The following is a 15,088-nucleotide window of genomic DNA, read 5'->3' as shown; positions in this document are numbered from 1 at the left end:
GGTGGAATCAATTCTGACGTATACAAGGACATCAAAATGCACTGGATACCTCTCTTACACACACACACACACACACACACACACACACACACACACACACACACACTCTCTCTCTCTCTCTCTCTTAGCGGATCACCCAGGCTTCTCTGATATCCACCTCATTCATATTTTACCAGGCTGCAGGTTTTTCTTTGACACGAGGAGGTGAAAGCCACAAGGATGGCCTCCTATTATTCAAATATCAATAATGCAAAATTTAAACGGTCACTCAGGTGCGACACGAACTACAATCCAAAGTGAAAAGAATATTTCAAAAACAGGAAAAATCTGAGGAAAATATCATTACATGCAGGAACGCCACGACTCACAAAGCTTAAAGCAACAGAGAAACCTAACGGAATAAAAAGTTTGCGTTAATTATTACTGGATGGTTTTTAAATGAAGCAACAAAAGTTTGTTTTACTGCTCAAGCTTTCGTTTTAAAAACACGTTTACTGACACCCCGACCTCCCAGTGGCCTTGTGGCCTGTTTAACTGGGCTGGAGCTCCTGCTGAGCCAAACTGATAAGAAGCCAAGCAGGCAAATACAGTATCCATGCAAATGCTGGATAATAAGTAACAGGACAAAAATAAAAATGGCAAAACATTACAGTTTGTTCAGATCAGAAGAGTTCAAAGTTCAAAAGGATAAACTCCAAATCCAAAAGAAGATTTCTATATGCTTAAGACGTGGCGTTAACCAACATCGTTGATCATGTTTGAATAAAAATATTTTACTATTTCCAAATTAAATGTGTATTTAAAACTAAATTGTCACTTAAATAAGACATTTCTAAAACATAGTTCAATAAAACATTGGTAAGCCTTCTAGAAAAGGCTATTTACTTGCTTTACACATCATTAAAGCTGCTAAAGCAAATCTGTAAGACAAGCTAGCTTTATAAACACAAACACGGTGACAGAGCTCTCACCCCTCCAGTCGTTTATCATCCCTGCTCCACGTCTGCCTGATACCTCAGCCCACACTGCCAGAGGAAACGAGAGAATACTAAACACCAGTCGCCATTTTCTAGGTCCAATCGTCTTTTATTGCCTGCGGCGTCAGATGGGTGTTTCTTTTTTTGGAACAATGGTAGTTTGTCCTACAGTTGAAGCGGTAGCAGCTGGCCGTTTCTCCTCCTATGACATTAGCTAGAAATCGCTCACACCAGAGGAGTTCTGCTGCAAAATGAGCGAGTGCGTAATGAGTCAAGCACACAGGTAAATGCAAAAGTGTGGTGGTTCGGTGAGACAGACACCTGGATGGTCCAATTTTTGGTTTCGGTTTGGATGTGTTATTGACTGAGGTTTTTAGATAAGTCAAAGACAACCAGTTCATTTTTTCCCCAAAAAATTTATTCAGAGCTATAATATGCTAGAAAGTTAAGACATGATATAAATCATTTTAAGCTGGTTTGTTTTGCAGATTTGCCATTGTAGCTTCAAAGCGCGTCTGTTGAGTCACTGAGGCGTTTGTCATCATCTGAGGTATGGTAAGTCTCTTATAGGGCCGTCTCTAATCCACCCAGATATTGTAGGAAGCATTCACATCCAGGTAGCCTGCTGCTTTTCCTTGGGCAACTGTTTTTTTTATCAGCCCTCTTCCCAAGGCGGTCTGCTTTGGGCTGAACTGGTCCAACACACCCGCTGCTGATTGGCCGGCTCAAATTCATGCCTACCATTAGGAGGAGCCTCTAATTGGCGGGTAGAGTCAGCCAGCGGGAGCTTCCTGCATGCACGATTCATTGTCAATCTGGAAACCGAGGAGTAAACTTATCTGACTGAAGACATCTCTATCTGAAGAGTGCACACACACACACACACACACACACACACACATACAGCGCTGCCAGGCTTGAGCTGCCTGTGGGAGGACAGACACAGCAGTCTGGATGCAATAACAGAGTCTCCAATAGCAACACGGCGCATGGCCGCCTTTGTTTCATTTTATGAAAGTAAACACGAGCAGTAAGTTTCACTTTTGTCAACACAATCGGCTGAGGTGATGAACTGGAGCGATGCAGAGCTCAATGAGCTTCTCTTCATTAGAGCTGGAGCTCAGATCACCAGAGACTGCAGGGGGACTGTGGAGGACAGACACCTTTAGGAGCGGCTTGTCAAAACATAATGAGCGTGGCTTTGACTGCAGTTAAAAGCAAGTTATGTCCGAGCTGAACAGAAGTCTTCCAGGGAGACACCACAGACTTCTCTGTTCGTCTTTTGCCCCGCCCACGTGGTGGAAGATTTCCACATTCCTGAGAAGTGTGTGTGAACAAACTCTATCAGTGCGAGATCCGGACTGACGCCATCCAGCCTAGACAGAATTGGGTCAGATGTGGAAGCGCCACATGTTACTACTATGTTATTACTATTTTTAAACATTATTAAATGTTTTATTGCAGCTATTAAACATTAAAATCTTCATTCATTTCCAACTTTTGGCATTCAGTTTTCTTAGTCATGAACACAAATTACAGAAAATGTATCTGAACACAGTAGATCAAACCTTTAACCATATGAAGTCTTGTTCCTTAAAAACAATTTATCCTTTAGCTGGGAAATTATCTGTGTGTTGGTTTTAATTTCATTTGTTAGGAATCGAATTCCCAGTTTCCCCTGTCACTTTGCTTCTTCTTGCTTCCCCACAAATGGCCTAATGTTCCCAAAAAAACAAGAACATCCCAGAGGAATCAGATACAAGTGAATATGAAGACACGCAGGACAGATATTCAGTAAATGTCTTAGTTTGTCAAATATAAAATACGCAAAAGCTTTGGAAAGTACATAAACTGGAGATTTAAAATAAAATGTTTAGTGGAAAAGCTCCTGGGCAAAAGAGGCGTAGCGACTGATAAATATGTAATGCCATGAAAAAAATTATTTTAAGAGTCAAAGCTGCTTCAACCTCTAGTTACAAAAATGTGAAAAACGCTCACTCTTTTGTTCAAGGGTCCACATCGAAAGTGTGTGTGAGCGTGTGTGTGTTCCTGTCGAACATGTGAACAAGCGTGGGAGGAAGGGAATGTGGTCACAGCCGCCCCAAATCAAAAACATCCAGCGTTTATGTGTTTTGTGTGCACGAGGAGCCGAGTGCGAGCAGGAGCCAAAGGGAAGCCGGAATCTGAACGTTGCTGCACACGAGAGCAGAGTTTATAAGTCACGGTCAATTTAAAAAAAGCTAAACGAGTCGGCGACAAGCGTGAAACGAGCCAAAAACGGCAAGCTGCTGATGTCACGGGATTTGTCGACGTCACACGGTGCGTGCGCGTGTGCTGATGAGTGACGGTTCACACCAGGGGAGGGAGTTCAAATTTAGCAAGCGGGCAACAGTCCCAGCTGACTTTAACAATGCCATAGCTACTGAGGAAAGCCTCCACACCACATTAGCACCACGCTAGCACTGAAACTGGAGAAGTGTTGAACAGAGGAAGGGAAGGGAGAGGGGAAGGCCTTCGCTTTATGAAAACTCAGCCACCCACACTCCAGCCTGGGCCAAGAGTTGAGTAGGACGTGTGTGTGTGTGTGTGTGTGTGTGTGTGTGTGTGTGTGTGTGTGTGTGTGTGTGTGTGTGTGTGTGTGTGTGTGTGTGTGTGTGTGTGTGTGTGTGTGTGTGTGTGTGTGTGTGTGTGTGTGTGTGTGTGTGTGTGTGTGTGAGATTCCTGTGTGAGGTGGACGCCAGCAGCGGGCAGAGAAGAAGACAGACCATCCTGAGCTAGCGTGTTTTAGTGGAACTAACGAGCCCCTCGCTGTGCACGTCGGCCTCGCAGCTGTAAACTTGTTAGAGATTAGATAATCAGATCTGACTGGATGTTTTGTCAGGAAAAGGACGGGTCAGGATTCTGCTTTGAAGCAACATGGTGGGCTGTTGGGTTGGAGACACGTGCCTGTAGCTGAAAGGTCACTGGTTGAATCCCAGCAACCAGTTCCAGCAAAACACAGCTAAAATCGACAACCTCTGGAGAAACGTTGAGAGCGGGCGACGTGTTCCGTCTCTGAGTAAAATCAATCAGACTCTGGCGTCTTAGCAGAAATCAAAGTCTCATTTTAAGTTTCACACAAACGTCTGCAGCTACAGGCCAGGATTCTCATGACTGATTCCTTCTCTACAACACATGTCATTAACACGTTCACACCTGCTGCCTGCGGGTTGTCAAGTGTCATTCTGGGAAGATTAACGCACCGAAGACGGGAAAAACTCAGGCCACACAACTGGCATCAGACAGATGAATCCGATATGATGTATTTGCTCCACTGGCTGAGCAGTCCAGTCTGCTCGTGGAAGACGCGGCTGCAACATCGCTGAAGAGCAGAACTGTCTAAAATGTTCCCCCAGAACCCTTCCCTATCTCACACATGAAGATGTTCAACCTGGATCAAAAATACTTAATGACCAAGTCATAAACTCAAACAGCCTCAGCTCCATCCACGAGGGGAACCTCCTATTCCACCACATCTCAAAGGTTCTGGAATGAGATCCAGAGACTGTGGAGGCCGCTGGAGCACAGAAAACTCATGGCCATGTTCTAGTTAGTCAGAGATGATCTCAGCATTGTGACATGATGCATTATCCTGCTAGAAGGTGGGTCAGAAGACGGTCCATGTCGTCATAAAGAGAGGAACATGGTCAGAAACCATACTCAGGTAGGCTGTGGTGTTTAAACCAGGCTCAGACGGCACCAAGGAGTCCAAAGTGGGACAGGAACACCTCCACCACACCATTCCACCAAAAGCAGCCTGAAACATTGATACAAGTTCCAGGCTTTTATGCTGGTGACAGAAAATTCTGACCAGACAGCTGAAATCCAGACTCATCAGACCAGGAAACACTATCTGGTCTCTTCTGGTCCAGTTCTAGTGATGCTGTGTGAATTATAGCCTCAAGTTTCCTGTTCTTATCTGAGCTTCTGTTGCCTTTCCATCAGTTACAACCAGTCTGACGTCAACAAGGTCTTTCGTCCACACAACTGCTGCTTACTTTTTTGCTCTTTTATCACTAAAACATGTCGGTCCAAGTCTGTTCTGTTTTTAAAATCAAACAGCTGTATTATATGAAAAGCAGCTTTACTGCATGAGAGACTGAATGAGCAGTAATAGACTAGACAACAGCAGCGTAATACATGAGCAAGTCGTAATTCCCTCAGATGAAAGATTACTTTTCTCTGAAAGCAGACACAGCCGGTGTCCATCACTGGCGTGGACCAGGTTGTTACTTCCTGAGTTGGTTGAATTAAAGGTACTGGTTCTTCCTCTTTGGTGTCGAACAGCTGATGTGAGACAGTGAGCAGATACTACTCACTCCCTTAGGAGGCAACTAACCAGTGCTCTTCCCTTTCTGGATAGGAAACGAAGAGTTAAGCTAATTCTCCAGATGTTACAACATTTTTAATAAATTCATCTCTTAGCTCAGATGCAGGTATTTCCAAATAAACTTTATGTGCAAGTGTTGGAATCTGAGCGACCCCAACTGTGGCCCCCAACTAGAAGACAGAAGAAATCTATTTCATAAGAAAGCATCCTTCGACAAAACCAATACATCATTTGTGAGCGACTTCCTTAATGGAAATGGAAGCAGTGGGTTCCAGTATGTTGTCCCCCACCGTCCCCCATTGTTGAGAAGGGAAGCCAAAATACCTCGTTCACAGGCACGGCCATGTTGTTTTTTGGAAACGGCTGTGTCCAAATTCAGGGGTTGCTTGCTCATGAGAACGCGTCCTCATTGGTGTCAGAACGTGTTCTTCCATGACCGGTTAGACCAGATGTTAACAGCTATGAATTTGGACAGTCTAGCCTTAAGTAATAGTCCCGCCCCTACGACGGTGGATGTCCTCCTGTCACCTAGCAACTGATACCACACTAAGAAGAAGCTGCAGAAATGGAGCTTGCACATGTTTTTAACTTTTTCCTTGTTTTGTTACTGTTTGAAGAGCTACAGCAGATGTACCGCTGGAGTTCGGCGACATTCTGTTCCCCTGAAATATTATGTTTCCCCTAATAATCTAGGCAATTAAAGAACACATTTTTCCAAATGCTGGACTGGAGAAAGAACAGCGAAGCCGTTTACAAGAAGGGACACAGCAGACTGCACTTCTTGAGGACGCTTAGGTCCTTCAGTGTCTGTAGCAAGATGCTGCAGATCTTCTACAAGTCTGTTGTTGAGAGTGGAATCTCTTCAGCCATCGTCTGTTGGGGTAGCAGCATCAGAAGCAGGGACCTGAAAAGGCTCAACAGCCTGATAACAAAGGCTGGTTCTGTTCTGGGGACGACTGTGGAACCGCTGGAGGAGATGATGCAAAGAAGGATTCTCCAGAGAATCAAGAACATGATGGACAACCCTGAGCATTCTCTTCACAAGACTGTCCGACAACGGAAGAGTGTCTTCAGTCAGAGGCTTCTTCAGTTTGGCTGCAACACTGACCGCTACTGGAGATCCTTCCTGCCAACAGCCATTGTAATATACAACAACTCTTTGATGACTTGATTATTATTATTATTCTGAGCTACTACAGCAATCAGTTTCCCTCTGGGATTAATAAAGTATTTTTGAATTCACTTGAATTTAATTCACAGGACTTAAAGTCCATTAAGAGGACTAAATAACCTCAAATAAAAGAGGGTTAAACTGAGTGAGATTACAGCCTGTTGGATAACTTTCAACAATGATAAACTTGTTGGAAAAGAGTGAAAAACAATGTTTTTACTGTACTTTTTTATTGTTTCTAGGAGGAAATATTAATAAAAAACATCACAAGCACAACATTATTACATTACATAATTTTCCCGTGAAAGCCCAACACAAATGGTGTGTAGATAGTCTGAAAAGCGACCTCCCGACACTGGGGAACAGATTTCAGGCGACCAGAATTTCTCACAACACCTGTCCCGCCGTGCATCTAAGGATTTATAGAGGTGAGGAGACTACACCGCACCCGTTCTCAAATTCGGGAAAAGAAGAATGGATTTCAAGACCATTTTCTGAACACTCTTTGAATTTAGAGTCTTTGTTGCGGTGCTGTGACATCACTGGTCTTAAAATCTGACCTCATGAGCACACAACCCGTGAATTTGGACACAGCCAGAGTCTGAAAATCTCACCGGGGCGAGGTGTAAACATATACTGGAACCAGCCTTTAGAGGGCGCTTGTTTTGTATTTCATCTTCGAAATCCAGGTTGCCTGCAGGCGTCTCGTTTATATTTATGGTCTGTGTCCAAATTAAGGGACAGCATCCTTGTGAGGATTCGGTCAAACCCACCCTTACCTCAGTGAATGTCCTGGTGCATAGCAACCATGACATTGATAAGCAGAATTTAAACCAAAGTTACGCCAATACACAAAGAGCTACGGGACCTGTAATAAGCTAATATTTGTGAGGATTTTTATTATTTATACTTAAAAACCAAAAGTGTAAACCAAGGAAGCCTCACAAAACAAGTGCAAAATTTGTGTGCCCCCAGGTATGAATATACTTGCATTTAAAACTGTACTATTTTGCTCATTTTAAATATATTTTTAACCATTTTCTAAATTCTTCCTAAAATCTTTTTGATATTTTTATGTTTTTGTGAAGCGCCTCGTGATTTTTATCTTGAGAGGCGCTATAGAAATGATATTTTCTTCTTCTACTATTCTCTTGCTTCATCCGCCATTATTACAAGAACAAAAATCTTGCGTTTGGCCTGCAATGAATCCTGGAATTAGGTAGGCCAGTAAGGATACACCAGACCTTGAAACTCGGGGAAAACGAGGACGAAATTTTAGTATCCTTCAGATTTTGGACAGCCTTGTTGCTTAGCTGTGATGTAATTAGCCCTAAAATGTGGCCTTGGAAGGATGCCGCAGCCTGTGTTTCCCCAGTTTTCATGATATCTGTTGCAACAACTAAAGGGATCTGGAGGAGAGACTGACACTGTTGGCTGATGCTAACAAATTACAGAATTACTCAACTTTGTATGTGTATTTAAAGATATAAGTAAAGCTAAAAGACTGGATATTTTACTGAATTATAAATGACTCATCTCTGAAAATCTGAGTCCAACAGCAGCAACAGGTGACATGTTAGGTGAAAGAACACATTTCCTACTTTTGGTGAATGAAGTAAAATCATTCTTGGAATAAGAAAAGTATTTGTAAACATTTTGGAAAAACTTGATAACTCAGTTTATAGCGAAGTGCAATAAAATGAGAATATTGTAAATTATGAAAAAAAATTCTGAAATTGTGATTGATGTCAAAACTAAAAATTCTAATAAAAACATTGGTTCATATTAGCGCTAGACGATAATTCCATAGTTTAACATATCTATCGGTAGATGTGGCGCGATATGAAAAAAACTGGGTCGATATAACTTTGATAAAATAAAAGTTTCCTTTTTTCATTATAACCTATCAGGTAGCAGCATACTAGACTCTTTACTTACTCCTAACCAATCAAAACCACAGATTCAGGCACGCTTCGTCACCAGGCCCTACCCTCTCAAACCAAAACAGAGCATGAAGCAGCAAGATGTTGCACCGAGAAGAGGTGGAGAAAAAATCAATAATACTAAAAATTAGGGATGGACAATATATCGGCATCAATATCGGTATCGGCCGATGTTAGTAATTTTTAACATATTGGTATCGGTCAGATAAAAAAAACCGGGCCGATAATAATAACCGATATTTTTTCCATCTTGTCTCCATTTGTTTACCTGTTTTTTGTTTGTTTGTTTTTATTGGGGGGGGGGGGGCTGCATTTGTTTAGTCATGTGAACAGTGAATGAAATCATCTCAGAAGCTTAAATGGGTGTGGTGTGTGTCCATAATAATGCAAATTCAGCCTTAATAACTTTTATTCTATTCAAAATTTGCTGACATTAGAAGCATTAATGTCAGTATATCGGTATTGCAAGTATCGGTTATCGGCCATAACAGTGATCTTAATATCGGTTATCGGTATCGGCCCAAAAATGTCATATTGGTGAATCACTACCAAAAATAAAATGGCCAGGGCTGCACGTAAAATATATTTTGTACAATTTTTTATAGTTTTCAATAATTGTCCATATCGATCAAAAATGTTTTTAATTATCGATATACTATTTTTCTTCTATCGTCCAGCTCTAGTTCAGATACATAGATTCCAATTCTTAGACATGTTTAAAGTGCAGGGGGATACTCTGATCCAATCACATGATCAGAAATTTAGCTCAAGCGCATCATTTTCAAATTAATTTGGTGGAAAAGATCAAATTTCATGGCTTAGTTTCATTTTCAATAAATTTGTCTACATCAATATTTTTCTTGGACAACAACTTCATAATGTCACACAATTTAAGGCAGGCGAGGATTCAGACGTCATAAAATGTAGCTGTTAGCTAGCAGGCTAATGCAGAACTAAAGCGTTGTCTCAGGAGGGAGAAAAAGAAGCCCCCTTCAGACAGGCCATGAAAATCTGAAATGTTCAGGACTCTGTCCGTAAGACCTTTGTGTCTGAATACAAACATCCGGATAACGTTTCCGTAATTAAACCGGACGACGCCCCTAGTAACAGGTCCGGACTTGTCACGGACAGGGTGGCTGCTTCAGACTGGTGAGGTCGAGTTCCGGACAGGGAGGAGGGGGGGACCAGGGGACGCTGTGCGCACCTAGATAGCTCGCTCCTGTAGCTTGCGGCAAACCATGGCAGCTCGCCTCCTACGGTACCGTCTCCTAGACGCACGACGGAGCGCTTCACACCGCTTCCGTGATTCCTTTTAACCATTGAGCTTCATCATCCAGGTCTCTTATGCATCTTCGTGTGCGCAGAATTATGCTTAACATAAGTCCGATCAGTGAGAGGAATTCTATTTCTTTGTCGGCCATGTTTGACTGAATGGTTTTGTTTGGGTAAATGACGCACGTACGCCCGCCGCACCATGTTCCTCCCCCTCAGACATCTGGAACTTGTCCCTGCTGTGTGAAGGCAGCCGAAAGGACAAGTTCCGGTACAAAAGTGGTGTGTCTGAAAACACAGTTCTGGTTAAAAACCGGACTGAGTTGTCCACACATATTCCAGATTGTCAATCTGAAAAGGGACAGAGAGTAAAGCTGCAGTCAACACTACAAATCTGATGAGCCACTTCCAAAGTAATCTACTTCTCTTTTGGCTTTTCCTTTCAGGCGTCAGTGCCACAGTGCATCACCCGTCTCCACTACTCCTAGTTCAAAACTACGACTCCCAGTTTACTGCAGCAACTCGGACAAAAACACGGAGCTAGCCGACACTGAAGAATACACTAATAAAGAAAAATTGCGAACAAACAGCAAAAGGAAGAGTTTCACAGGCTGCTGGATCTGCACTGCTGCTGTAGTTACAGATGTTGTGCAGAGAAACGTGAACTTGTCAGCCGTGGCCCTGTTGTCGGAATGTGCATCACTCAATACACCCGCGTAATAAGGACAATTAAAAATATAAGCAATGACAAAGTAACATGTAACTCTAAGTCCTTCTTAAACAAGTGATTTTTGGCAGATTATCTAAGGAAATATAAATACATAAATCAAAGAAATATATAAAACAATAAACTTAAAGGACAACTTTGATGTAATTTTCTTTTTTATTGTTTAGCTGAAGTATCGGATCGAGACTCTATTGGCAAACTCTCAAAATCAAATGATGCAAACTCAAATCGAGAGCAAAAGAATGTGATCGGAATAGGGCTGCACAATATATCGTAAATATATCGTTATCGCGATATCAGCATGCACAATATGCATATCGCAAAGAACAGAAAAATATCGCAATGGTCAGCTCAGATGTTTGCTACACATAATGCATTCTGTCAATCAAACGGAAGCATGATGATTCTTTAACAAATAGAGCTCTCAAATGGGTGGGTTCTCATAGGTTAGATTACCGCCCCTGAGGTGGATGGCACTTCACGTATGGGCCATTCCCATCTGTACCGGGTCGGCCCGGGCCGGGTAGCCCCAGTCGGCCCCAGTCGGCCCCAGCCTGGCCCGGTTGATTCCACACATCCTTGCCTTAAGCCCATGTGGGCTGAATCTACCCACCAATCAGAGGCTTGCTCTAATGGAAGGTGTGACTTTGCTGTCAGCAGTGGGTGTGTTGGGCCGGGTCGGCCTGAAGCAGACCCCCTCCAGAAGAAGGCTGAGAATGAGCCTTGGTTGGCCCGGAAAAATACCAGGCCACCCAGATATGTAAACAACCTACGCTACCCGGCCCGGGCCGACCCGGTACTGATGGGAATGGCCCATTAGATGATTAGCAAACACCTGAGTTAGCTTTGTTCTGCTCTTTTTGCTGATTCTGCTTTTCCCAGGATCCACTGATTGCCTTTTCTTGTTCATTGCCTTTTCCTGTTCATTTTCTTTTCCCTTTCCTCACATCTTTTGCTTTTCTCATTTTGATGATTGTTTTTATTTTTGTTTTTGATTATTTTTGTTCCTGAGTTAAGTTTTTATTCAAATCAAGTAATATCGTCATTGCAATATTAATGACTGTTATCGAATATCGCAGGTTTTCCTAATATCGTGCAGCGCTAGATCGGAAGATCCCTGGTTTAAAGTTTAAAACATGGTACAGGTATACCCGAGCTATGGAGTTTGGTCTTTCACTTTTCGAAGCCAAACTTTCCACAGATTTTAAACCGTTTTGATGCATCACTGTTGAAAAGTCACTGTACATCAATCCTGACTGAGCAGAACATTTTGCCATTTAATTCTGTAGCAGCTTTTTCCAACTCAGCGGAGATACAAACCAAAAACCTGTGATGGAAACAGACCAACTCCTTCCACCACCTTTAATTCTGGGTGCAGCTGCTGGATTGGTGTGCATACAGAAAACACCTCAGAGGTTTTAAATATGCAAAAGGCTTGTTTGACTGTAACAGTGGTTGTGCAGCGTGACACACCGCTGCTCAGAGAGAGCAGAAGCATTTTACTCGTGATCTGGAGAAGCAACGCTGCGAGAGTAAATCCCTTGCTATCTGCTGCCTCTGAGTGCACCTTCAGAGAGGTTTTCAGAAAATATCCCCTCCCTGGTCCTGTTTACCTGCAGCGTTAGCCAGCTGCTATGTGGCGATCTTGGGAAACGCAGTGAGGACTCCAGTCTTCTCCAGCCTCTCTAATACTTAGTCTATAAACACAAACACACACTTTCTATAATTACAGGTTTGCCCTGACGTGGGTGTGTCTGAGAACCATTAGACCGAAGCACACTGTAGCGGGGGACGCACACGGCGATGCACGCATCTTAACCAAATTACACTTAAATGGTTTAAAAACGCAACATTTGTGTTGGAAGCTGCTTCGAGCAGCTTTGTCTGGAGAAAATAAAATAAAACAAAACCCACCATTTTTAACGCATTTCCTTTTTTGCACCTTGTAGAAATGTATGGACTTGGTGACAATTCCTGCCATCAAGCCGTGAAGCCCAAAGAGCTCATTTGTGTCATTTTTGCCTTACGCTGTGAACGTTACATCTCCAACCAACTCCAGCCTGCGCCTCCTCCTGCACTCATTAAGGAGGAGTAGCGTTCAAACACACCTTCTCCTCAGCGAATGCTTCAAAGGCGATTCAGCAACGCAGACCCTCCAGATTTCACCCCCCTGGGAATCTTTGTGTGCACATCTGTGTGCTGACATCAACAGCACGTTTGGCTTTCCTAGAATGCCTGCTTCTGAAGTGACTACATGCAGCCATGTAGCTGCAGCTTCTGTTCTTCGGAGGAAAACCAGGAGGATTGCAGACGTTCTTTCATCCCCCTTTACAATCCATGCCTACACGCTGCCAAGAACTTGCAGCGTAGCACGAAAAGAGGGTACAAACAGACAGCTCAGCTTCTAAATGTCTGTGCACAAGCCGTCACCATCGGTGACCAGGAAAGGAGCAGGGAGCAAACGGGTGCCACTGTGTCTTTAAGCAGTAATCCCTCCATTCTTGGAGTATTTGTTGACGGCCAACTAATGGGAGGATCAGTATAATGTCCACAAGGACCGCCGGGAGCACCTACACTATTAAAAATCACTGCCGCTGTCTCAAACTGGGACTAGTCTGGCTCTTAAATAACCACCGAGGCAGCCTCAGAAATTAAAGACGCTCTGATTTTGCATTTCAAAGTGGGGGGGGGGGGGGGTACTTGGGCTCATTGCTGCAACAAAAGAGATAGCAATGTTGACATTCCCAACGTGTATTCTTTGGTGTTTTCTAAAGGAAACCGGAGCTCGCCCACAGGGGATGTGGTGTGAACAGGGAACATTACAGTTTACGGCTGTCTGTCTCCATCTCTTTGATGCAACCCGCCAACACCAAAACACTGGAAATAAAATCTGATCTTTAAAAGATGAGATCTACAGTAAACTACGATCCTGATTGGAGAGTGTCCTCCACATGTTACCACTGCCCCCTATCAACAGGAAATCACTGTAGCATTCCAACTACAGGATTTGCATTTTCCTAAAGGAAAGCAAGCATTTTTAAAGAAAGTATCATTTTTTCCAGTCTTGTAATCAACAGAAAAATGGAAAATCAGAAGTGATTTCCAGGTCTTTGGGCTGGTTACTTTCACCAAAAAATGGGTGGCTGTGATTAACTGTGTGTGACTCTGTGGGCTGTTGATTCTCAGAGTGTGTTACAAAGGTTACAGGAGTATAAACTGCTGCAGCTCAGAGCAAGGAAGCAGTGTGTTGCAACTCTGCTGCCTGCCTGCCTGCCTTGCAGAACTGCTGCCCTCCAATCACAATGGACAAGAAAAGGAGAAGTTCTTCTCATGCTAATCGTCACAGCCCCCCTCTCCAGACGCTGGTGGCAAGTTTCAGAGCCGAAAATCACAACTTGACAATTAGCCGTGCCTTACATACTTCCAGACTTCCTCTGCTGTGCAGAAAGCAGCTCTGGTCTCTGCAAACATCAGCTGTCGCTTCCAAACTGCCCCAGCAGCCTGTTGGCTCCAGCTGCTCTGTGAACTACTAATGCATTAGTTTTTAATAAAAATCTAAGGTGTGTTTAGGGAGCCATCGCCAGCGCTAAGTGAGCATGTCAACAAGTTTACACTAATGAGCGTTGTGCAGCTTGTTAACGGGCTTAAGAGACGGGGGGATGAAAGTGTGTGTTGTGTTGCAAAGGGAGAGTTAAGAGGGGGGTCTGGTGGGACACTTTGCCCGCTTTGGGCGGCTCTTCTTACCGCTATGAGAGTGTTATTTCTGTGCTCCGTGGAGGACACGGAGTCCGGGTCCTGGTGCTTGTTCTGCGGCTGCTTGCTGCTGCTGCCTCCGGCCGACTTCTTGGCCCTTTGCTCCAGAGTCCGCTGGTACAGGTTGACGGTCTCCCTCCGGTCTATCTCCAGCTGCTCGGAGTGGGCTTGCTGGTAACGGTTCTCGCAGAACGCGTGGTGTCTCCGGCAGCCCTCTATCCGCTGCCTCAGCCTCTCCACCACCGCGCTGTGCTTAGGTATGCCCACCGCTCCGGCGGGCACCCCGCTCCCGCTGCCCGGGTTCATGCTGTTGTTGATGCAGATACTGCCGTTGGGTCCGACAGCGGGGGAGGCGAAGTCCCCCATCACTGCCCCGAGTGGCTGCTATTTTGGAAGAACTTTTCTTCCAGTCAGGCTCACCGCCTCCACCTCCTCTTCCTCCTCCGGCCACCTCCACCTCCACCACCGAGTGTCCGTTCGTGTCTTCCGGGAAGCGCGAGAGAGAAACGGCCGGTTGAAGCCGCTGACGAGCGGCAGGGTTTAAAGGGCAGCGAGCCTGGCGGTTAGCCGCTTCCCCTGCTCTCCTCGGTGCTAAACGAGCAGAAATAAAAACAAAACAAGGCTCAAATTGAACAATACACGCGCCGCCACGCTGCTGCCGACAACAATAACAAAAACTCCACCGGAAAAAAGCAGTAAAGAGAATATTTGAACGTTAGCAGACGGTCCGCCGTCATATACACACGACCCGTCCCGCAGAGGAGCTGCAGCGGCGGCAGCAGAAGTCCAGTCCCCGTCCTACGGTGCCGTCCTTTAAGAAAAAGTTTTGCTGCCGACACCGAACTGGCTCCGGAGTTTGCCAGTGAACTTGCATCT

The 15,088-nt window shown here is 44.3% G+C and overlaps 1 protein-coding gene across 1 annotated transcript in view; it reads right to left on the bottom strand.

The window, feature by feature from the left end:
* maml3 (mastermind-like transcriptional coactivator 3) overlaps nucleotides 1–14,752 on the bottom strand; it is a 169,174-nt gene extending 154,422 nt beyond the window's left edge. The window contains exon 1 of the mRNA XM_070552604.1: nucleotides 14,204–14,752. Coding sequence (XP_070408705.1) covers nucleotides 14,204–14,578 — 375 coding nt within the window. The 5' untranslated portion in view covers nucleotides 14,579–14,752. The remainder of the gene's footprint in view (nucleotides 1–14,203) is intronic.
* Nucleotides 14,753–15,088: the final 336 nt, after the last annotated feature.

The sequence above is a fragment of the Nothobranchius furzeri genome, chromosome 6, assembly GCF_043380555.1.
Source record: "Nothobranchius furzeri strain GRZ-AD chromosome 6, NfurGRZ-RIMD1, whole genome shotgun sequence".
NCBI lineage: Eukaryota > Metazoa > Chordata > Actinopteri > Cyprinodontiformes > Nothobranchiidae > Nothobranchius > Nothobranchius furzeri.
The sequence above is the reverse complement of the archived record's forward strand: the minus strand, read 5'-3'. Positions and strand labels throughout refer to the sequence as shown.